At 39.9% G+C, this 26,280-nt stretch overlaps 1 protein-coding gene and 1 long non-coding RNA gene across 2 annotated transcripts; one reads left to right on the forward strand and one right to left on the reverse strand.

Moving 5' to 3' along the window:
• Positions 1-2,175: 2,175 nt before the first annotated feature.
• Positions 2,176-13,711, forward strand: LOC145990317 (uncharacterized). Its single transcript, XR_014441967.1, has 3 exons — positions 2,176-2,380; positions 11,992-12,117; positions 13,447-13,711. It is a non-coding gene; the product is annotated as an uncharacterized LOC145990317 (long non-coding RNA).
• A 7,282-nt stretch (positions 13,712-20,993) lies between these two features.
• LOC145990326 (uncharacterized) lies at positions 20,994-22,528 on the reverse strand. Its single transcript, XM_083126020.1, has one exon. The coding sequence runs from the start codon at positions 22,513-22,515 to the stop codon at positions 21,283-21,285; it is 1,233 nt and encodes a 410-aa protein (XP_082982146.1). The 5' UTR covers positions 22,516-22,528; the 3' UTR covers positions 20,994-21,282.
• Between the last annotated feature and the right edge of the window lie 3,752 nt (positions 22,529-26,280).

Consider the following 26,280-nt stretch of genomic DNA (forward strand, 5'->3'; position numbering starts at 1 on the left):
TTCCTATACTGTCGGCAGTCAGCGGCCTTTGTCTTTATTTCTTCAGAATTTGTTGTGAAGAATTGTTTCTTCTCGTGTTTCAAGTAGTCTGTTGTATGTTTTGTTGTCCGCCTACTTGTTCTTCCTCTTTTCTTCAAGTTGCATTGGAACAAAATTATAGTTGCTTTCAAGTATCATCAGGTCGTTCTCAGGAAATTATTTAACGCGAGTTGTATCGTGACGGTAGTTTCCTTGTTAATTCGTTCTATTTGTTCTAGTAAACGTTACCATTTCAGACTTATTCAAAGACTGTTACGAAGAGGACAAAAAATCGCGAAGAGATGTTACAGTTCGTTGTTGGGCACAGTGCGGCCCAATGGATTTTAACTAAACGTTTTGTCTTGATACCACAGCATCTGGGCAGACGGGAAGGTAGGTTATGTATTATTTAAAACGAACGCATATCAAAAGAGGGGTAAGAAAGCAACGGAACATTTTCAGAAAACTGAACCAGTCCAAAAAAAATGAATTGATAATTACACGAAAGAGACTACATAATTTCATATTGATTGTGTTATTTTCCATTTCAAATTGCAGAACTTTAGGTTGCATAGTAGCGATTTCTTTCTTTTACCTAACGCACACAAACTGAACACTCGCCAGTTGTTATCAGCTATGCAACGTATTTGACATTTGATTAATAACTTAATTTTGTACCTCAAATGGTTGTGCTTTATAATCAAGTGATCCAGAGTTCGATAGCCGGTGGAGGCACGTAGTGGTTCGGATCCCACTTTAAACCGTATGTCCAGTCCCGATTAGCCTATATGTGCATAAAGTGGACTTAAAACAATGGATGCCAATCATGAGCGTCGCCAGAAATTTTTGTAGGGGCGGTCAAAACTTGATTAGTAAAAATAATAATAATAATAATAATAATAATTATGACGGTTCTGATTGTTAGTTTACAATAATAACTATTACAAAATAATAAAATTCGCCGATTATGTTCCAAAGTTATCATTATTATTATTATTATTATTATTATATAAATGGGAAGACATTAGTACTCGGCCTCATGAATTTTCAGCACAACTGTATTCCATTATTTTTTACGTTCCATACAGTTACTGTAATGAAATTCATATTTATTGTATTTTGTTATTAACTTTGCACACCTTGTTAAAAAGATACTTTGAAAGTTAGGGGAAATTTTATTCATGAAGTTTATGTTCTGTAATCTCTAACACAAAACTATACGTTTTGGAACTGTAAGAACTGAGGAACCATTTATTCTTTGGATTAAATGGAAGAAGATGAAAATCTAAACTGGTTCCTGCGTTTTACATTAAATTTTTTCGATCTAATGCATTTTTAACTTTTGTTATTCTGCTCGAGTACTAACTAAAGGAACTTTATTTATGTTATAAACAATAAAAAATATCTAATTTTTTTGTAACTTCAAAATAATGATCCAAATTTCCAAGGGGGGGTCGATGGACCCGTTCGACTCCCGACGCCCATGATATCAATCTAAAAGTGTACATTTCAGTCACGGTCATTTATGTTATATTGTAAGACGTTGCAGGACCATGGTAACTTCAAACTGAAGGATTTTTTTTTAGAGAGAGTGAGCAACACAATTAGCGGGGGGATTTACCTCGACCCCTCTCCGTAGGAAAATGCCTTGCCTTGCTTGCCTCATCATGGAAAAAGTCCTCCAGTCGTCCATATATGTTATTATCCTCCCTTGAACAAACTGTTCTTTTCAAATTACCAAACATCGTTGTTGGTCTAAAATCAGGCAAAAATGAAGCAAGTCGCTGGTATTCTTCGGTTTCATTAGCATATTTACATAGATGCATAGGCGCCGACTTTGGGGGTGCAAGGCAATTTATGCCCCCCCCCCCCCCATTCATGTAGATGATTAATCCTGGCGCCGTCGCTGGTGGCAACGCAAATTCTGGTATGAGTATACAATTCCTTACGTCAAATTCTAGCAATACCAACAAAGCGAAAATTGAATGGAATTCCACCGTGTTGTACGTATTAGTGGTTGTCAGAAATTAGCAAGAAAGGTTCAGTAAAAGCAGGTACGCCTCACCCGCCCTGTTTCTCGGAAAAGATCTGACCATGCAAAAACCACGTGATCATTTCCTGTTTCGCTCACTTCTTTTTTTAAGGCATGGTCGCGTTATCTACACAAACCAATTTCCTGCAAGTTTAATATCAACACAGACCAGCGGCGAAGAAGGCTTTATTTGTGAAACTCCCAGCTTGAAGGAAGACCTCAAAAGCATCGCCATGTTACCTTCAACTACAACTCTTGTTGGCTTGTGTTTACTCTTTGCTATTCTGATAGCTGAGAATGCCGGCGTCGACCCTAGTAACGGAGAAGAGAGTGAGTATTGTCACACTGTTCATTAGTTAAAAGTTACAGACAAGTTACGAGGCCAGCCTCTTGGAAGTAATAAGTTACTTGATTGATTGATTTGCTTAATTTTACTTCGCTTGTTGTGCCACTTTTGGCTAATTTGCAAAGATGGGATGAGTGATGACCAGGCGCGGCTCGTGCATTATTTACCCGGGGGTTCACTGAAGTGATGTGACATATATTCACTTTCCGCAAAATATACTTCCTTCGCCCAACAAAAGGATGGGGGAGGGTTTAAAAGCTTTGTCAAGAATTCTTTTTATCTGGGAGTATAAGGTTTTGTTGTAGGGGTGTGCGAATAAATTTAGGGCTGAAACTACAATAAATTGTGCCTTTATGAAAAAAGTTGAGTTTTGTTGGAATATCATGGACGTCCTCAAGTAGGGGCAAGTAATATATTTTTTCCCCACGAGGAGCAAAAAACACTCCTTCAGTCTGAAGTTACTGCAACGCTTTTATAATAATTACCAAAAATTACTGTGACTGAAATTAAATTATATTCGTGTAATATATAATTTTTGGTTTACATTCAATTTCCATGGGGGGGGCGACCCCCTTTTCCCCTTCCGGACGTCCATGCTGACTAATCAGAACTGGTCCTACATTTGTTAAAGGGAAATGGCAACTAATGGCATGCGCATACTAGAAATCGAACCTGAGACCCTTTCATTTATACGCGACAGGTTTGTTCAAATTTGGGGCTGGTCGACCAGCACACGCTTTTTTTCAGTGGACAAGGAAGTTTGTTTACGTTAATTATGTGCATTTCTATGGGTCATTTCTTACCTGCGCGGACAGCAACGCCTACACTGCATCAATGACATAACCTAGGTAAAGTCCATCCCTCGTTTCACTCGCAGCATCACTTAATACTTTCCAACAAGTATCCAAGCACTTCAAAAACTAAAAAAACTTAAGACTTTGACACCGAGCGACAGCGAGTCACGTCTTCGCGCCATTCTTTCTCTTTCGCGAACCCGAAGTGTTTCCACCTTTAAGGAAAAACCTCTGAATGCATGCACAAGGTATTTTGGTAATGTATCTCCTTTATTTTAATTCATCGCATCTAATTTCAGCTTCTATTTGTTTCCACTCATCCATCTCTGACACAATCTTGCATTTATTCCAAGAAGTTCGGTGCAAAAATGATACAAGAGAAGATTGAATATGTAATGTGTGCGCTTCAAACTTGAACCGCACACAGCAACACTGGAAGGGAGGAAGCAGCGAGAAAGGAGCCTTGTCCCGCGGCTTCTGCGAGAGAACGAACTGCGCATGACCGTTGGGTAGAGACATAGGTTCTGGAATCTCATCTCCCATGTATTTTGTCCTATACCCTCCTCGCACTTCTGCTCCCGCACGAAGCTTTCACAATGGCACGAGCTGTCCTGTGGGGGTTCAACTGAGGGTCTGTATCAGGGCGGCCGATTCGCGGTTTCTTCTTCTCAGCAAGAGAGTTCGCCGTGTTACGGGCACAAATACATGACTTATTGTGTAGAATTTTTAGCGAAATAATGTGAAAATTTAAAGACATTGTTCATTGTTTATTCTCGAGGTGATTATCGTATATTACTGGGGGTTCACTGATCCTGTGCGCTATAGGGCCAACCGCGCCTGGTGATGACATGATGAAATTGATGAATGGACACTCACAAACGTCCATGCCCAGGCCGGATTCGAATCCGGAACCCCTGGCGTCGTAGCGCGATGTGCTAACCACTCCGCCACAGGGGTTGGCTAATAAGTTACTTGCTTCACCAGTCGCGCAGGAACGTACTGTAGGATTACGTTCTAACTCCCTGAATTTTCGAAAGATAATTCGGAACCGGGATTTTTCCACCTGTTCGAGCGGCTCTGGCGCCCACCGAGCGTCGTATAGAGTGGGTGCCTGGAGGAAACTCTGGGGGGTTAGGACGACCTGGGGCGTGGTGTTGATCAATCCCACCTTCGGCCGTGATCAAGAAAGTGTGGGATCCTAACTCCACACCCCTCTACATGCCTTGATGGCGTGATGCAAAGCACAGGAAGGCACTTAACTTTTAGAGTACTCCTAAACCCTTCGATGATCTTATGAAGATTTATTTTCCCAACAATGTTCCTGTGTAAAGCGGCTCTAGGGTCGACCCAGATTAGATTGATTTTATTTACTTCGTTCTTATCCCATGTTTGGGATAATCACGAATATGAGGATAAATGGTGATACGATGAAGGGACAAACATGTGGACAGCAGCAACCCTGAAGGGAAAAGAGCGTAATGCTGATCACATCACCTCCAATATGGTCCAAATCGAGAACTTGTGGAACCCTACCTACAGACCCCCTATGCACCATGCGCTACGGTATTATATATATATATATATATATATATATATATATATATATATATATACAGTGCTTCGGATCCAAATTTAAACTGTATGATCAACCTATCATGATCATATTCTCGAGCCTGTTAAACTTTATGAAACAAAATATCGCTCTCTCCGGGAATCCGCACCTGCAGACCCAAGGGGCTTCCGTCGAAAGATTCTCATTATAGAAAAATAGTAGTTTATATTTCTACAACGTTGCAATTCAGATTACCATAGCCTATTATGCCGTATCGTGGTACTGGTTAGTTGGGATCCGGCCTCCGTGGCGGAGTGGTTAGCACAGCGCTTTACGACTCCAGGGGTCCCGTGTACGAATCCCGGTCTGGGCATGGGTGTTTTTTTGCGAGTCGCCCTTCATCAATTTCATCATATCACCACTCCAGGAGCGTATATTCTAGGCTACCTAGGCTATCCGCGAAGCCTGAAGTCTAGATAATAAAATACAGGAGAAAAATCTATCAGAAATTGTAAATAAAATTATTCATATCAGTAACATGATGATGATCGTGATTCTGGAGTTGGCAACCTGATATCCTACGAGTTGGTAACCTGATTTCCTATGAGTTGCCAACCTGATTTCCTATGAGTTGGCTACCTGATTTCTTATGAGTTGGCAACCTGATTTCTTATGAGTTGGTAAACTAATTTCTATTAATAGCCTAGGACCACGTGACGTAGTGAAATAACACAGATCTTGGACTCAGTATTCCAGTCGTCCACAAGGATATGATTGCGATTTTCGTACAGAAGGTTTCAGATAATCACTTAAATATCGCAACGATTAAAGTTTGTTAAAGGGGTGGGGCTCAGAGCAGTATGCGATAAGAGGGTTAAATGTCTTCGTTTATTAGCAGCCCTATATTGTTCATCTTTTTTCGCGTATGGCCGGTTTTTTAAGGAATGGCGGATAAAAAGGGCTTATATCTTCCAACCCCCCCCCTCCCCCTCCCTGCGCTCGCTACCGACTCAGAGGAATAGAGAAAATGCTGAAAAATATTTTAAGCATTATTTTTGTTCTTGATTAGAATTCAAAATTTTGGGTGCGTCAGCACTTAGGCTATTTTGCACCCGTCACATTATACGGGGTCCAGCCCCTTACCGTTACAAATAACATCTCTAACGTTGCATAAGTAAAATCTTTAAATATTCTGACTTCTGTTAAAAGCTGAGGCTGTAAAGAGGGTACTCAGCATACACAAGGACAAAAAACAGGACAACACACACAAAATTATACTGGCCATAGTGGCAGTCGCCAGAGCCTCGTTCGTCTGCAAAATGCAGTTCAGGGTGTACTGCGTGGAAGTAAGGTTGACTTTTGGACGCCTGCGTCGAAGATACCCCTTTAAGCATTACTGAAAATATAAATCTATCCTCGCTCTATATTAGCCAAATTTAGTTATATTTTCTTCTCCAGTGGCAATTTTATGATGTGATGTTTCTATATTGGAAAGTCATTATGCTTTGTAGTTTCTCGATTCATACCAATAAGAGAAAGCAAACAGATCTAGAAGATTCAAAGAATATTAAGATTGATTGATTGATTTGCTTTATTTTACTTTGCCTTTTGTGCCACTTTTGGCTAATTTACGAAGATGGGGATGAGTGATGATATGATGAAATTTATGAATGGACACTCACAAACATCCATGCCCAGGCCAGGATTCTAACCCGGGACCCCTGGCTTGAGAGTATTAAGACATCACACACACACACACACACACACACACACACACACACCAAGGACGGTCAAGCACACAGGAAATCACTATTAAAAGCAATAGTTCATATTTCAGGTCATCATTTCCTTTCTTTGTAATCTTTCTGTTTCAACTGCTATCAAACACGAAACTTAAAATGAACATTAAAGCGTATAGGCGCCGACTTTGGGGGAGCAAGGCACTTTCTGCCTCCAAAAATTCACGTAAAAGGACAAATTTTACGTATATCAACGTATATAAAGTATTGTTTATGCCGATCTCCCCCCCCCCCAAAATATATATCTTAAGTTGGCTCCTCTGTTAAAACCTTTTAAACTGCCAATGATACACTTTTGTTACATCAAAATGTAACAAATGTTTAAACAGTAATTTTATGAGATGCTGTTCCGTGCAATGCATTAAAAATGCATCATTTGAGAAAATTGAAGTGAAAATTCTTAGCTGATGGAAAACTTCGTGCGTTAAAATCAAGGGCGAAACAATGGTGCGCTTGACTCTGGCATGACCCACCCAATACCAGACTGGGTCATCTGGTGTCAAAACGTAATATTTAGGTAAAATGCATGACAAAAATAATAGGAAAGTCTGTAGAAAATTATGAATATGATGGCGAACCTACCTTGTTTGAACCATATAACAATGTACGAGTAAATAACTGACTTCATTTTTATTTGAAGATATAGCCCATGCAAATATATTGACAGTCATCACTTGGCCAAGCCTCACCAGAATTTCTGGCGTAGCGAGTGGTTACGATGTGAATATTACGTTGCCCCAGCGTGTGGAGGAGGTAGTGCCGAGCCCAAGGAGGGTTGGTGGAAGTCATAACGCTCATTTTGCCCAGTATTTCTAAAAAGTAGGGATGTGCCGAAGCCGATTACAGATGTATGAAAATCGGCCGAAATTGACATATCGGCATCGGTATCGGAATCGGCAAAAAATCCGATATTTAAACCGGTACAGATTATACTAGAGTTTTTACCTTCTAATAAGTTTAATATTCTAGTTTTGTAAGATTTATTGAAAATTTTGTTATGATTCGTCAATATTGTAGAGTTTTTGTAATAAAATTATTGCAAACTCATTCAGAGGATCAACCTAACTATAAATCGGAAATAAAACAGTACATTGCTGAACCAGGATCTGCTGTTGTATTGGAAATTCAAAAATGAATATTCAAACCTGAAGCAAGTCCTGAGAAAATACTTGGGTATACCTGCTGCATCAGTATTCAGTTATTGGGTGTTCAGTGTTGTTGAATAGATTTGAGACAAGAGAAGAAGTAGGTTACTTCCTGAAGTGCTTCCAAATCTCGTGTTTCTGAAGTTGAATCTGGCAGAACAGGAATTCATTTTACATTTCAAATAACTGCTTGTGTACTAATGTTTAATCTCTTGAGAATCCATTTTCTTCTTAAAGGTTCACATAACATTTTGTAGATGCAAATGTACATTCGCATCTCTTGAGAATATATATGAATGGCTTATTGCAGAAAGGGACCTGAGTCACTTTTGCACAATTCTGAGAAAAACAATGAAAAATCGTATAATATTAATAGTGTAAGAAAGAAATGTGCCGTTGTTGGCTCAAATATTCAACATAATGAATAGTTAATTTTGCAACCCTCAATGCACCCCCCTGCAGTATGCTGCTAGACACAGTGGAGATGAAAAAATTAACTCCGATACCTCAAAAATGTGACTCAGGTCCCTTTCTGCAATAAGCCATTCATATGTATATACATATGATATGCAATATAAATGTACATGGCAAATTTATCTTTTTCATGCGGAAAAGAACATCCCATTTCTGTTTAATAATCTTAAGTATCGGAATCGGTTAAATATCGGCATCGGTATCGGTTCCAAAAATTATCGGTGAGTACATCGGCATCGGTAAATTTTCAGCTTCGTCACATCCCTACTAAAAAGAAAGTCAAAGGCAAAGCAAAATGAGGACTGACTACTAATAAAGTATGCATAATCCCATTTCAAAAATCCTAGGTACGCCACTGGGATGGGGGATGTTCAGGAAACACCTCATGGTGGAATAATCTTGCAAATTTCTCCTAAACTGTGCCTAGAATACATTTTAGGAAGGCAAGGAACTAAACTCACAGTAATTTTAGAACATTTAGGGAACTAAAATACTTTGATAAAATTTTAAAAGTGTAATGACCAGATGTTAGGCAAAATGCCTATTCTTTCCTGTTAGAGATATGATGGAAACGAATGTTGCGAAGGCCAGGGGTGGGGTGGGTTTAGCTTCATTTAAAGGCAATTTAATTTTGCCTATTCTGCCTATTTCATACGATATTGCCTATATTATTTCATAAATAAGGCATTTTCTTTAAAATTGGGACATGACTGAACTCTGTGCATACAATTTCCTGTTCCCAGGATTAGTTTCCGATGCTTCCAAGAAATTTAAAAATAATAGTTTGCGAGTTATTGCAGCTAATAAGGACTTGGACAAATTAAGGGCAATTCAACAAGATCTGAAAGGTGAAAATTTACAAACTGAGTTAGATCCACATGTTCTCGCGTGCTTTAAGTATGCTCCGGTAACATCTGTGGAGGTCGAAAGATCTTTTTAATTTGAATTTGAATTTGAATTAAAAGTTGTGGGTGTGTCAGCACTAAGGCTATTTTGTACCCGTCACATTATACGGGTTCCAGCCCCTTATCGTTACACATAACAACTCTAACGTTGCATAACTAAAATCATAAAAAAAACTGACTTTCGTTAAAAGCTGAGGCTGTAAAGGAGCACACAGCACAAATAAGGACAAAACACAGGACAACACAAACAAAATTATACTGGTCATGGGGCCAGTCGCCAGAGCCTCTTTAGTCTTCAGTCCAGAGTGTACTACGTGGAAGTGAGGTGGACTATTGGGTGCACTACGTGGAAGGAGCACCCCTTACACCCCGAAAGATGTTTTTAAATTCTAAAAAATGTGTTGTCAGATTGCAGACATAACTTGTTGGTTGATCGATCAATTGAAGAAATACCTTGTTGTGATGTGCAACCACAATTAGTGCTTCTCATTCAGAGACTGCCATACCGTACAGTACAAACTTGAAATGCAATTTAAACAGTTTCTTAGTTCGAACTGCTGTGTGGAATATATAGTGTAATTTTTTTAACTGAAATAACCCTGTGTGCAGTGAGAAAGTGTATATGTAAATAATTTGCGTACTGGTTGGAAGTAGCCAACAATTTCTTTTGTCAGACTATTGTGTGTAGCCATTATACAATGGAAAATTTTGGGCTGACGTGACTCCTGTTTGCAGTGATTTATTAAGTACAATATTGGACTGCTGTCTCTAATGATGAGCTCCTGGTTTATTTTAAGCAACTATAAAGAATATATGTTTCTATATTATTTAAACACCTATTTCTTTTTGTATGTCTATCGTCATTATTTTGAGTTAAATTTCATTGCCTTTTTTATTGCCTATTTGTATTTTAATGCCTATTTTGAAAATTATAAGTGCTATTTGCCTGCCTATTTTATATGTTTTTAGTGCCTAAACATCCGGTCTCTAGTAATGTGTAATTTATGAGGAAACTGGTGGCATATTCACACAAATAATTTCACTATATTTAACTGCCGTAAATCTAAGGGTATTGAGCTGAAACTGCTGCTAGACACCTTAGAGAAGTGATCGCAATCCGTCGTTCGCGAGATACCAATGCCGGGCTCCGTGGCGGAGTGATTAGCACAGCTCGCTATGACGCTAGGGATCCCGAGTTAGAATACTGGCCTTGGCATGGGTGTTCTACGTGACTGCCCCTTCATCATAGCATCACTCATCTTCACCGTCGCGATTAGCCAAAATTGGCAGACATGCGACGTGAAATGACCTAATCCAATCAATCAAACTAGCAAAAATAATTTCAGTGACTCGTGCAGATGCCGACAGTTACCTTGAGGTGAAACTTTTACACCGTCGCGTCTCATGCTTATTGCACCTGCCTGCACCCCAATCCAAGGTTGTTAAAGGTCCAGGAATTGTAAATAAATTCAATTCCGGTCCAGGAGAGAAAATCAGTACGCGTAAATGGGTTCTGGACCGTAAAGAACCTTTTTTATCTGTAAAGTGTTTCAATTCGGTCCAGGAACCTTTTTACCAGATCAATTTAAATTCGGTCCAGGAACCCTTTTTCAATGAAACAATACGCCATTTGGACCGAATTTAAATTGTGCGAGAAACAAGGTTTCGGTCCTTCAGCGGAACCCAATAGAACCCATTAGAATTTATGGGTTCCTGCACCTTTAACAACCCTGCCCCCATCATACAATCCGGTCATCCTTCAGTCTCACGGGCAACTAGACTGGCATAAGCACGGGGGTTGAGAAATTTTGAGAGAATCAAAACGTTTAAATGAGAGCAATAATGAACTCAGGGGAAAACCAAAGTGGTAAATGCAAACCCTCTTAAAATGATCCCTGATTACCGTTTTGTCTTTAAACAACTTTTAAAACAAAGGTTGAAAATGATAATTATGAAATATTTTATCGTCTGTTCTTCCCCCTCCCACCAGAATGCAGCTATGCAATATCCGAAATCACAATTCCAGCCCCTTACGAATAAAATTCCTACGTACTCTAGTGGCCCACGTATGAACAAAGGTAACGAATCGCAAAGTGCTAATAAGCAAAGTTAAAAAGAAGACCCTGATACGCGGTCATGTCCATGCCAACTACTATTATATCTCAATAACTACCAGTGATGTAAAGGTAAATTTAATTGGACTGATCTTCCTACCAAAGAGCGACTCATGGCAACATAAATTAACTCAATCGACTTGTCTTTGAGAAACAACAATATGAAGTGATTTGTCGATATCTCGAAACTAGTGAATGTGAACATCTAAAAATTTTCTAAAGTTAAATATCGTGCAAATATAAGTTTAACGCGATATGATTCCTTTCGTTTGTTCCATCCGCCTGTTTATTGAAAAGAATATCTTCATTCCATCTACAAAAAATTCAATCCACCTTTGGTAGTTTGCCATGTATTTTCAAATGTGGGAAGTAGCTGCATGTTGCGAGTAGTTTGGCGATATCTATCCAAGAAGATTGCCATCTTGTTGCATTTGTGACTAATTTTCCTCTTTGTCCCTTTGTGAGAGCTTTAAATTCAGCTTAAATTAGTCTAAGATTAGTTCCTTAGATTAAGAAACTAAAATCTCAGCTTAGAGCTATTAGCCAGGTAGTGCACAGCATAGAAGAGTGGATGGGGGTGGTACGAAATGCAGTAAGTCACCAATATTGTGATAATTGCAGAAGAAACTCAAGTTTATGCAGAAACCATGAATGATCTAGTATTGCATTTGAGTGAAATCGGTCGAAGCATTTAAAGTTTTCTTAACTTCATGTGATAAGTTATGGTCCGCCAATTTGGCTTATTGCATGGTTCATATTTCATATATTTTGGTTTCGAGACAAACTAATGTAATTTTTAAAATGTTTTGTAGCTATCGAAGGCCATTGTGACAGCAATGGACACTGCAGTCCCCAGAACAGCGAGTGCAACGACCTAGGGTTGTGCGAATGCATAAAAGGATACCTTCCGGCACAAAACCGCAAATCCTGCTATCCAGGTAATGTAATATTCTGTACTATTGTGGAGGTGTTGTGATCAGCATCACGCTCTCGTTAAACCAAGGGGTTGTCCTTTGATATACTTATTTATTTGAGGATATGTGAATCCAGAGCAGGAATATCATCGGAAAAATTCCATACTGTTGTTTAAAATATTATTGAATTCCATAAACACATTTTCAATCAGAATGTTCAAGGTTATACTCTACAGGGTGTTCAGGCTGAAAGTATCAAAAGATCCCAGCAGTTGTAAGGTACATTAAATTCTAAAAAAATATTTTTGTACAAGGTACACCCTTTCTCTGGATTCTATGGAGAAAGCAAACGAAAAGAAGTCTCCACACAAGAAGTTAATAGTATGCAATTGTCCGTTATTTTTATTCTACTTCCTGTGTTGTTTCAAGACATGTGATTCTGTTGATGCGAAGCAGATGATGCCCTCTTCTTATTGACGTTATTATTTCAAGTCATGAACACACTGAATGAAGATGGAAATGTACAATTCGCCTTTTATTTCTTTTGTTGTTGGGTGTACCGTACACACAGTTTTTAATGAAATACCATGCAAGCATCAATTCTGCTGACCGAAGTTATCAATGAACCTTCTGCTGTTGTATCCACATCTTGACTGAGGCAACAGATGCCAGTTTTGCGCGTGCATGACTACTGGTAATGCACCTGCCCAGTGACCTCAATAGTGTCACAAAACAATTCTCCTATGGATTGAGCTTGAGACCGAGAATATATAGCGAGCGGTTCTCGCATTACAAATTAGTTTTTTTTTTGGATACTTTTAGCCCGGACACCTGTTATTTCATCTTTGATTTAGCCTATTGTTGATGAATAAATTTCTTCCATTTTTCTATCAAACTCCTAACTGTTTAATTGGGTCATTTCTGGCGTGAATAGATGTTGAAGAACCCATTATTCATAACCGGAATCAACTTCCGCTGATAACAATATGGCGCTTCCTGATTCATCTAAATTTCCTGTTTATCAAATAAGTAACTTGATTACTGCTCAACATGAGACACCACATTTTATACCCAATAATCTAAAACTTTGTGTTCCACGTTGCACACTCCATGGACTTAGCACATGGAAACTAAAATTCTGAACATTCTCTGCAAAATATAGATTGAAAAACCTTTCTCATGAAAATCGGAACATGTACTTAATAAAAGAATAATCGTCTTAGTGTTCAAACGGTTAGAGAACACTGAATGTAATGTCTTGAACACAATAAAAACTTCATACATTGTTATTAAAATAACACTTCGAATATTGCTTACTAATCATGTTTCTCTTTTGTTCATTCCATATTACAGAGAATTCAGCAACCAGCATCAGTGTTTCTGTCGGCGCTCTTCTTCTGTTTTTATTCTCACGTCTTGTGTACTGAGCGCAGGAACTACAACCTATTGTGAATCTTGACACCATTTTGGAAATAAGAATCCGAAAATATTTAATATTTTAAAGTAATTTTATTCTAAGCCCGTAATAATTCAAGTATTCGTTTTAAGAATGTCTGAGAAGTTTCTATTTGTAAGCATTTTCTTAATAATTGCACTAATAAAGCACTGTTCAAAGAAAGATATCCAGAATTTATTTAAAAAAATCATACTATTAGATCTGCAGATGAAAACTAGTTATTGTCAAGTATTCTTGAAAAGGATGAGTGGCGAGTTCTCATTTCCAATTTATATTTTACGCCTAATAAGTTATTAAAGAAAAGTCTCTCTCTCTCTCTCTCTCTCTCTCTCTCTCTCTCTCTCTCTCTCTCTCTCTCTCTCTCTCTCTGTCTGTCTGTCTGTCTCTGTGTGTGTCAAGTGAGCTGCAGTGAAGCAATTAAATGTATAAACGTCACAATGGCAAGTGATGATAAGACACTCACAACTATGCACAAAACCTGGCCGATGGCGTAGTGTTAACGTCGTCGTCTTGTAATCAAAGGGTTCAGGGTTCGATACCCGGTGGAGGCACATAGTGGTTCGGATCCCACTTAAACTGTAGGTCCAGTTCCGATTATTCTTTCTGTGCATAAAGTGGACTTAAAAAACGAACTCAAACATCTATGACCAAGGAAGGACTCGAACTTGGGACCTGTGGTGGACAGATCGTGCGTTTAAAGTGCAAACACTGACAAAAATATTGCCCACTGCTAGTTTCTGTGGCAGTTTTCTTTGTGTATCGCTCTACGAAGTCAGAGGTCCAAGGTTCGAATCCTAGGATGTGTTCTTTCCATCACCTAAGTCATCAATTCATCACTCATCTTCATAATTTCTTATTGCGACCAGCATCGAGTCAACAAGCCAGTTGCGAAATGAAGACGTTTATACTTGCCAAACCCAACATCCCGCGAGTCGAAAGGTATGAATTCTGGTCGGTATCTAGTTGAGTGGTACCTAGATGACCTGGAATGAAATCTAGCTCTGTGGAATATGCGCTGTACCGTTGGCTCTAGGAAAATTTGACAAGTCCGTTCAATGGTTTTCTCATGGAACTACGAACACTTTTTTTCAGTATATATGTTTCTGCCACTGATATAGCGGGTGTTTCATAAATAATTGAGGGGTTACAAGAATTTATTGCAAGTAAACTATTGAACTTACGTTAATGAAACCAGTCCAGAACGATCGAGGAATGCAAAGAGTTTGTGCGTGTATGTTTTGTTAAGCTGATAGTTCTTATCCCTGCCACTAGGCGACACTCAAATCACCCATATCACTGACACACAGTGTTTTTGTGCAATGTTTTGGTCCCCAAGATCACCGGACCTTACACCGTGTGACTTCTTTTTGTGGGGTTTCATCAAAGACAGGATTTTCGTCTCACCGATGCCGCGTGACATCGCAGCCCTAAGGGAGCGTATCATCACAGCGAGACACTGTCGACAGGCCCATATGGATGCAAGTCTGGCAAGAACTAGACTATCGTGTTGATGTGTGCCGTTTCACCGGTGGTGCACACATTGAACATTTGTAGGTATAGAAAAACTGTTTGAGTTCGTTCTGGACTGGTTTCATTAGCGTTAGGTTCAAAACTTTACTTGCAATAAATTATCCCTCACTTACTTATGAAACACTCGGTATGTTATACACATACGTTATAACTATTCATGTGTTGGGAAGTTGTCAGCAGAACAGGCCAACATGCTAGAGGTTCCAGCTCAGCTCAAGTTAACATAGAGACGTATTCATTGGCGGACTTAGCGTGGGGAGGGAGGGGGTCGAGCAAAATAAAACAGAAGCTTCAATAATGTCTTTCTAGACTGCCAAAGAATACAAAGGATAATTTAGCAGAAATAGGCTAATCGGTACAGGATCTATTTGAAACTGAAATGTGCCGCCACTGAAAATCGAATTCAATACATCTTGATTACAGGTCGATAATAGCTTTAATACACACCAGCAAAAGCAGAGGCGGCAATACCAGGTTTGCGTTTCTCTGCAGAAATCGAGTCTAATATTTTTTATAGTTTCCACTACATCGAAAAAACTTACGAGATTTGAACGCCACTGATATGCAAAAAAATCGAATAAATGGAGTAATAATATGGTTATATTTTTACCTACGCTGTGATGAACATTTAAACATCATAATGTAGATTTTTTTGTACGGGACTCGGCGTCTACCTTGGACCTTGCTTGGTATAAAACAAAACACTTGCACCTCTGTAGCCATTGTACTGATTATAGGATTTACAAAAAATGGGGGGAGGTATGTGTACTTTATGTGGTAGTCAGTCCTCAATTTGCCATCTTCCCCTTCCTTTGACGATCATTTTTTTTACGAATACTAGGCCAAAAGGGGGGTTATGATCCTTACCAACACCCTCTTGGGTACGCCACTGACTGGTTATGTACGTACATCATTTTGTACATTTTTGTTTGCATTGCCAGAATTGTATTATTATTTTTATTGGTCAAAATCATTTGTTTGACACTTGGCAAAACAAATAGGAACTCCTTAAGTAAATTTCTTCAATTACAGAATCATTAATATGGCATATTAAATTCCACATGAAGTTTTAGAGGGTAATTTTGTATCACGTTTACATTATCCTCTAAACAATACCAGCAGCGCTGCTCTTGTCAGTAGGGCGTCTGACTGCTATGTGGGAGACCTGGGTTCGTTTCACGGGATGAGTGATCTGAGGTCGGAATTTTTCGAGCTGGTTTGGGGCGGCTCACCCAGACTCAATTCATTAGGTACAGTCAACGGCAAAGATAATGGTAAGAAAATTATCCACCGATATTGTCATTACTTTTCTATTCTACATCCTGTGTTGTTTTAAGGAATGAAACTCTGTTGGTTCGAAGCAGGCATTGTTCTCTGCTTATTGACGTCTTTATTTCAATTCATTGTCCTCACATTGTGTAATACAGAGCGAATGAAAATAGTGGTGGACAATTTGTCTACTGTTTCTTTCGCCGTTGGGTGTACAAGGGGGGGGGGGAGCTAAAGGCGGCCGAATGAATATGTGGGTCCTACTTTCTAAATGTGCTTTCGTGACACGGTGCTATACCTATGCACGGGGAACTTTACCTTTACCGTACCTTTACATTATGGAACAAAGGTACGAAATGATGATTGCGGTACGAAACCTCTTTACCTACCTCATATGCACACCACGGGATCTGCGGGTCCCTTAACGCCGTCACTCACCAAAAGCCTACAAAACCTCGTCTTCTTTCTAAGCATCAAGATACTTCACCAAATGACCGATTCTTTCAGTCAGAAAATAACTTTAGGACTGAAAGAAATATTTACACTCAACAGGATGGTTAGACCATCCCATCCCATATATCGCTTTTCAACATGTAAATGTCAGTGCCAAGAGTGATTTTTTGTCAGGTTGCACACATAAATGTTTTACAGTCCACTTCATGTTCAGATAGGCTAACCGGGACTGGATCTATAGTGGAATCCGTACCACTGTGCAATGTGCCTAAACCTGTGATCGAACTCCGAACCCTTTGATTCCAAGGCACCTGAGGATCCGAAATACCAAAACGACATCAATAAGAGCTGTTTGTTTTCATGTTCTGTAGGCCTTGTGAAAGTTTAATGGCGACGTAAGCGACATCCTGTATGTATGTCTCCCCTAATATGTGCGCGCGCATATACACACACACATACACAAAAACAAACAAACATGCTGAGTGCTCCACCCGGAAAATTCTCTATATCTGCCTATAAGTGTATCATTGTCTTTGTTGCACCTTCCCGATGACGCAGCGGTGGCGTCGTGGCCTTGTAACCGAGGGGTTCCGGGTTCGATACCCGGTGGAGGCACATAGTGGTTCGGATCCCACTTTAAACTGTAGGTGCATACAGTGGACTTAATACACAAGCTCAATCAATCAATCATTATGTTTGTTCTATCATCCATTTTATCAGTTCACCAGTGTTAAAGTACAATTTATGCATACACAAAATAGGCTAATGGCCCACTGAGCAATCTGCCTCTACTGGGGATCGAACCAGAGATCCTTTGATTACAAGCCACTGCGTAAGCCACTATATTATCCGGGAAGCCCATTATTCCTCCTCATCGTCTGGATTAACCAAAGAAATTAATGTCCTCTACACACTGTTGAAAGATATCGGTGTTGTACGTACAGCAACACCTTGTGTACTTATGTTCCAGAAAATCACAAGCAGCAAAAGGTTGAAGTAAATTAAATTCGATAGACAGAATATTTTACTGTAAATTATTTTCTTGTGCTCATATTACAGTGTGGATTTTGGAAAAGAGTAAGGGGTCGTGGATTTGAATCTCGGCATGGATGTTCTTTGTGAGTGTCCCTTCATCAATTTCATCATGTCATCACTCATCCTCATCGTCGCGATTAGCCAAAAGTGTCAAAACAAACAACGCTAAATAAGAAACATCAATTTATAAATCAAGCCAAACAAAAGTTGAATTCGCACGGTGGTTAGGTTGATGATATGTGGTGCGCAAATCATTGTGTTTCGAACCCGAGGCCCTTAACTAGGTTATTATAATGCAACTAACTTTTCGTTTTATATATCCGACGGAACCAGGCTATTACAGACCTCAGTGTGATTGTTCTGGGTAACTTTCCCTGAGATTTCATTTTATGCAATATGTTGACTGGAGGTTCGCCCCACCCCCCTTCCTGTATCGTTCCCTGAAACCACGTCCTTCGCAGTCACATCCGGGAAACGCGTGACTCACGTCGAGGGAAGCAACAGCCGTTATCAACCGTCCGTTTCTGAGTTATCTGGGACGTTGGCACAATTTGTTTACTTTGCCTCTTTTTGCGCGTTTCCAAGAAACTGTCAAAACTTCAATGCTATTTACTCTAAGCGACTCAGAAGAAAAACTGGAGAAAGCCATTTTGAGTCTGCAAGTAAGGGTGTAGCCAGAATTTTCAATATGGAGGGAAATTATATGTACTACATCCAGTGGCGTGCCAAGGATATTTAAGGAGGGGGTTAGGTATACATTTTTTAGTAGTTGGCCCTCATTTTGCCATTTTTTCCTGCATTTGATGTTTTTTTAGGAATACTGGGCCAAAGGGGAACGCCACTGACTACATCTTTAAACCTATTTCCATGAAATTAGGCGGGTGGCAGAAGTTCGCGCTGTTGCCACGTCGGAGAACAACCCTGTGTGTTTGGAGGTTTAAGAGAATGAAAGATCTCGTTGTAGAGTTGGTCTTTGTAATCCATGTGATGCAAACTCACAGTATTTGCTCGAAATGTTAGGGATGACACAAAAGTGCCCTGGAGAGAGGTCGGTCTGACATCGAATTAGGCAACGCAGCCCGGTTGACGTTGCCTCACAGTGCGCGGGAACCAGCGACATTTGTCCCTCTCGCTTTGCTTTTCCAATATGTGGCAACAGCGCAATTCTTCCCAGACGCCTATTTTCATGGCCGTGCGTTTAGTTGGAAAATAGAGAATTTGAAAACCACCATGTTTAGGTTTTAAAGAATCTCCTATGAAAGTTTAAAAAAATAATAATACTATCCGAGGAATAACTTGATTATCCATCTTGATTTCGCTCTGCTCCCTCTGTCTATTTTCGTTAAACGTCAAACAACAATAATACAAAATACCGTATAATAAGACTGCTATTTTCGCCCTTTGTACTGCTGTTATTATTCTTACATGAATTGAGAGCTAAAAAAAATGTTTCAGTTGACAAGCAATAACACATTTAATCAAAAGGTCTGGAGAAGTGGTAGATTAATGACATTGTGTTAATGTCCGAGTTTTTACTTAATGCTAAGCAAATAAAAATTCCTGTGCAGTCAGCCGGTGGAACGTGTGGCCGACAGGTGAAATAGTGAATTGTAACTATAATTTTCAACAGAAATGATATGAAAGAAATGGAATAGAAGTTGCTGAAGAACAGCAACAAAATATTAACTAAGCTGATGATCAAAGGGTTTAATGGTATCGTAACGGATGGATTTTTTCATCATGTCTTGCTTTCTTCCTGAGTTTAAGGAGCATGTGGACTGGGTCTGCCTCTACAGCGACTTTTCTAAAACGTCTCTTGTTTAGAAATTCACGCTTATATATCAGGAACAGGTTGTCTACATACTTGCAATAGGAAAAAAAAGGATCCAGGACAACAAAACTATTGTAAATACCTAGACAACAGTGAATACAGAGAACACGAACATTCTCCGACTTGCTCAAGGAGGCATTCCAAGCAGATCTGGGTTTCCCAGATATTTTTTCATATTAGCGAAGTTTTAGAAACAAGAGTAATTTTGGAAACGTCTTTTCTGAAAGAGGTCCTGAGGATATTTGATAATACTTCCCTCTTTATACTATCCAAGTAGTCCACAATCTCTATATGGCCGTTTTAAAATTGTATCTTTACAATAGTATGTGTGGAAATTAGGGCTGAGTCGATACCACTTTGAACAGATACCGATGCCGATACTTACACCGATTATCACTGATACCGATACCGATATTACACCGATTATCACTGATACCGATGCCGATACTTACACCGATTATCACTGATACCGATACTTACACCAATTATCACTGATACCGATATCGATACTTACAACGATTATCACTGATACCGATACCGATGCCGATATTTACACCGATTATCACTGATACCGATGCCGATACTTACAACGATTATCACTGATACCGATACCGATGCCGATACTTACACCAATTATCACTGATACCGATGCCGATACCGATTCTTGAAAAAATTGAACGTTGTTCAAAATATTGCTTAATATTCGTGTATTCCACTCTAATATACTTGCATCAATTTACCAACACATTTGCTTAAAATATTCAAGAATTACGTCAGATTATGAAATAAAATGTTGTGTTATTACAAAATTGCCTAATTTCCAGGATAATTAGACTCCACGAGAGTGTCGCACAGCATTTTTGAGGAGTTCGTAAAATACCAAAAAATACCGGGAAAGTATTGACCGGTATCGGTAAATAAATTCTAACCGATACTTTCCGATACCGATACCACTGATATCAGCTCAGCCCTAGTGGAAATAAGTAATTCTATCTCACTCCTTCTTCTTAAACTTGGACGAAACTTCGCAGAAATTTTAAAAAACAAATGCAGGTTCGTCTAGGACTCGATCCAGGTCTCTGGCATATACGCCTATGCTCAACTAACTGAGCTATCGAGCTTTACTTGGTTTAGCTTGGTTCTTGACTCCGCAGCTCAGTTGGTAGCAATGACACGGTATGTCAGACCACGGGTTCGAGTCCCAGTTTTGAGCTATACGTTTTCCCTTAATTTCTTGCTTAGTGCATCTACTGTCCGTGCCTAAATGTAAGGTAATTAGACAAAACTTATTAAACTTGAAGAGACTTTGTTAGTAAGAACGCCTAGTAAGTGATCCAAAAGTTTAAGATGCCATTTTCGTAACAAAAGAAATTCGACACTGATAATTACAGTAGATAACGGATAAACGTTACAGAACTGGGTGCACAATCAGACAATTAATAGCTCAGAAGCCATGTCCTGAACCCTTTCAAAGATGATTTTGATATCCTCCTTACTCTCGCTGCTAAAGACTAGGTTCATCCAGTCCACTGCTCTTTAGTTCCAGCTCTCTTGGAAAGAAAGTTACTTGGAAAAGAATTGTTCAATATCAACTGATTCCTACTTCACACACTTCTTATCTCAAGACGGAGAATAGTTCGTCAATTAACTCAGTGAATCTAAGTCTGTACTGATTATTCTTGAGGAAATTTTCACACGCCACTGACACTTGGGATTGCACCATATACTTCTGGAACTCGTCCGGAGTGTCTGGGTTCATGAGCACCCTCGCGTCCTCTTCGTCCATCAGGACGATCGGAAAGTAAAGTATGGAGCAGGCCATCCCCAGGAGCTGCTTCGACGAGAAGTCCTTCTTCAGGGCATCGAAGGTGAATTGCGGAAGCTTCACACCGAGGGCGGATAGGGTGTTCGAGAAGGACGTGTGGTAGTCTCGGAGGAGGGAGTCGAGGTGTTTGTCACGTAGAGAACGGCGAGTGCTGACGTACAGGAAGAGGATGAGGTCCAGAGTCGGAGGACCGTATCTTCCTAGCTGGAGGTCCAAAAGCTTGACGGCAAGGGGAGCTTCCCCCTGCTTGTCATTCTTGTACTTGAACAGGACATTGTTCACCCACAAGTCTCCGTGACAAGTGACGTTCACGACATCCCAAGGCTTCACCAACTCGCACGCTGTGTCGTACAGCCCCGACATCTTCTCTTGAAAATCGGCGACCGAATCCTTGTACCTGGGGAGAAGTTTCGTCAGGGTCAGCGTCGTCTTCACGCAGTTGCCGAAATAGTTGATCCAGAACTCCTCGTGGTTGAAGAGCACCTCTTGAAGAAACGGATAGACCTCGTTCAGCGGCTTCCCTTTGTTCTTTTCCAGAGCCACGGAGGCGGCATGCAGCTTTGCTAGCTCCTTCAGCACCAGGGAGCAGTGTTGGACGTCCAACCCTTGCATTCGGTCCCTGAGCCCGTAACCGCTCACCGCGAGATCCTCCAGGATCAGGAAGTCGTTGACGTCATCGGAACGAGCCAGGAAAGACCTCGGGTACGGCATCTCGACCCCCAGGCGTTCCATCTCCGGCAGGATCTCGCTATAGAATCCGACCTCGGTCCTGAACGCGCCCATCTTCTTCACGATTTCCTTCTGGCTCTCCTGCAGAGGGAAGCACTTGACGAAGAACCTAAGCTGCTTCGTCTTCCCGTTGTGCTCCACGGTCGCCGTCACTCTCCTGTGGGTTGCGAGGAACCCAGACACCTCGGCCGTTGCTGCTTGGGTCTCGTAGTCCGCGAGCTTGAAGTCAGAGGTTCGCAAGATCTGTCGAATCACCGTCGACAAGTTTTCCTTCGTTACTACAAGCTCCGCCATTTTCCAAAGCTCTGCCAACGACACAGATGTCTCCGCCATTCTTAAAGTACATTCCTTCCATTACATAACCGAATAACGATCTTATGTAAATCAATTTAGGCAGAAGATTCCCAGCGCATCTAATGCCATGTGCTCAGGAAACTACAACAAAACGCCTAATTAATTTTCGAAGATGATGACGGATTTTTCACGAGTCGTTACCGAGAGAAATTGAACGATGATTTTTTGCATGTGTGTCTCCAAGCATGGAAGGAAGACTTTCTTGCCGGCCAAGGACGCTCCCAAAAGCAACTCTCGCACGGAAAGTATTTCCCAGTAACGGCGGTGAATAGCATGTAATTTAAAACTTAATCTTACCATTTAGCTTTACGTAGAAAATAAGGGAAACAAATTAACTGAACTCCTAACCGATAATTTTCTTTGACTTACAACTTTCGCAAAATGCCCAGGGCAGAAGCAAACAAGCAAGAAGACAAGCAAAATAAGAAAAATGACGGCAACATAAATGAATATTGACCAATGTTACCTCAGAAATACCTAAAGAAACTATAGACTTTTTCGATTACCAAACAGATTAAAGATGGCGCAGCGGCATGCCTGATTAATGCGCCGCTGCATCTTTGGCTTATGTCAGCAAAGTGATTTTTTGGTCAATTTCTCCCGTACTGAAAAATACGTAGGTATAATATTACAAATTCTGAAAATCCATCTAGTTCTGTAATTGTACCTGTAGTATCTCTAACTTATTCTCTATCACAGAAATCTAGACAATAGGTAAAGCCAACCGCAGGAAGCCAGCCTACGTTGTGAAGTGGTCAGCGCAACGCCAGCGGTACCAGGTTCGATGCACGTTGCTTTCATCCCATCATCCATATCACCATTCATTCTCAGCGGCCTCCCTGATGGCGCAGTGGTAGCTTCGTCGCCTTGTAATAAAGGGGTCCCGGCTTCGATTCCCGGTAGAGGCATATAGTGGTTCGGATCCCACTTTAAACTGTAGGTCCAGTCCCGCTTAGCATTACTGTGCATGAAGTGGACTTATTAAAACACCAACTCAACCAACCAATATCACCATTCAGTATTCAATTCAATTTTCGAATCCTCCGATTATAATGGGTAGCTATAACTATAAAGAAAATTATAACAAAATTATAATAAATGGGCGTGCGGTTACAATTACATTATAGATTTGGTCATCTCCAATTAGGCTTCCTGGTTGTCCTAATTCTATACGAATTATGATACTTAATGATGTTCCAACTATTCCTGATTAACCCAATAGGTAGAAAATTACATACAGGGTGATTCAAAAGTCACTATACATTTTGTGTTTAAACAGGTTTTATTGCACCATATGCAATTGTAGTGAAACATACACCACACCAGCACACAGAATCAATACAGGGTAATTATAAAGTCTCTATACATTTTAGTGATATCGTGACAAAATGCATTTCTTTTGCATGTTATGTGAAGCAATGCTAACCATAGAAGAAAGTACAGCCGTTGTTTTTGCTCGTCTGCGTGTAATGCCGTATGAACAGGTGCGGATGGACGTCGCCTGGAAATTCAGAAAACCAGGCCCCACTAGGACCTGGTCAAGAACCTCGGCAACAAATTCAAGCAAACCGGTAAATGAAGAACGACCTGGTAGGCCCACCATAACAATACAAATTGTACAAAGAGTACAGGACGCGATCACACGTAGCCCCACTTAATCGATCAGGAGACTCAGTATCCATAATCCCATCATCTACCAACTGTGATTCATAGCACAGTGGATTGGGGCACCCCAAGCTTCTTATTATGCAACAACATTATGGGGCACCACTCCATTTTGCCATCATCGTTCGTGATCACCTAAACGAAGTGAAGTTTTCACCGGTAGAATGACTGGTCGTGCCTCGCAAGGGGGATTTGCTCCCTCCTCCTCGAAGAGACCCCCTTAGACGTTTTCATTTGGGGCCTTTATCAAGTATAAGGTGTACGTGGTGAAGATCCACAGGGATGCCCAGTTGAAGCAACGATTTACGGCCGCAGTTGCTTAGATTACACCAGCTATGATGGAGAAGGTGTTTCGTGCTGTGGAGGATCGCTGGTATTTGTGCCTAGGCTTGAGGGGTGGTCACATCGAGTTACACTGATTTTGTGCCCTACTGTGATGCATATTTCAGTACGTATTGTATTTTGTGCAATTATACCTGTTCATGCAGAAATGTATAGTGACTTTATAATCTGGACATTTCATTGATTTTTTTATTCTCCTGTTGATGGATTTCTACTGTTAAACATCTGTGACTCCCAGTGGCGTCAACTTGTATGAGCCTGTTGGCTTAGAGTCCACTAAAAATTTATTGTTATTAAATTTTAGAAATAAAGTCCTCGCGTTTAACATAACGAACTGTTTCATAATTACACACACAAAAAATCTTCCAACTTAATTAATGTTCATAATAATTTGTTACATCTCAAATTTGACACTTGTCAGTGTTCTATATTATTTACACTATCCGTGGTGATGTCGTTATTACGAAAGTAATGGAGCCTTAGAGCTTACGACATGTGTAATGTGTTGTATAAATTTCTACAGAAAATGTCTTAAGTTCAGGCGCCACAAGTGACTGCGTTAGCATTGTAGAGGCCGGCACTAGATGGGTACGAAGTCTGGGGGACACAATAGACGCGGGGCTTATAACCAAAGTTGTTTTTCAGAAGTCTGAAATATCAGAGATTTTTATTCCTTAGTCTGAAGTACAGGTGTCCAACACAATTACAGCTTCAACATTATTACAATTGATTAATATATTTCGTATAATTACCTGAGAACAATACACAGAACGTGTTCGTCGTTAAATGTGTGAGGATATTAAAAATATAACGACCCTGCGTTACAAAAGTTTCTATAATTTCTAATGTGTCGCTGGTGTGACGTTCGTTATTCTTAATTACAAAACTGGACGTGTTCATATTTTACCTATCGAAGTGGCATTTTTTATTATATCTAATAATATTCCCCATCATAATTATGTTTTGTTTACTTTTCATTAAATTTTAACACTGTAGTGTCATAATGCATATGAACTATTTCTGATTCAAATATTTGAACACGATTTTTATACAGTACTTTGCTAAGAATATTAATTTATTTATTAGACAAATGATACCACAGAACATTGTTCCCTTGAGGCATACATACATTCTGTGCATTACCACATCCATAAATTATTTTGGAGTCACTAATTACCATACAGACAAACTCCTTTCTCCACTTCCCCCAGTAGCATCCATTTTGAAGGAATGCAATGACATACTGTTTACATCAAGCTGCGGATTACTTGCCACTACTTCATTATCATTTTTGATCATTTTCCACATCGGAGATAACTTTACATAGTTTGAGATTTTGGGCCATGAAAGAACTTGGGCTTCTGTCTGGTTCTCATTTGAGACACACGATATTGCCCTGAGTCTATTTTGTTATTTACAATTTTATATAGCATGTTCATCAAATCTATATTAAACCTTTCTTCCATTTAACGATGTTAAAGTGCGATACAAGCTCCGAGTACAAAGTCAGAGTACGATATCAGTAATTTTAGATATTTTTAAGCACGTGAAAACAATCCGTGAAGTCAAGAAAAATCAAATTAGTTGCTCAATTCGAAGCACCAGCTTCCTATAAACTGTAGACAAACAATTGTTTTAACTAACGAAGGGTTGTTAATGGTAAAGTACTTCAATTCGGTCCAGGAACATTTTTTTCCG

Source organism: Lepisma saccharinum, chromosome 1 (genome assembly GCF_977018435.1).
Source record: "Lepisma saccharinum chromosome 1, izLepSacc3.1, whole genome shotgun sequence".
Taxonomy (NCBI): Eukaryota; Metazoa; Arthropoda; class Insecta; order Zygentoma; family Lepismatidae; genus Lepisma; species Lepisma saccharinum.

Bases quoted from the DNA above. Each gene is read 5' to 3' on its own strand.
- LOC145990326 (XM_083126020.1), bottom strand. From the start codon at position 22,515: ATGGCGGAGCTTGTAGTAACGAAGGAAAACTTGTCGACGGTGATTCGA.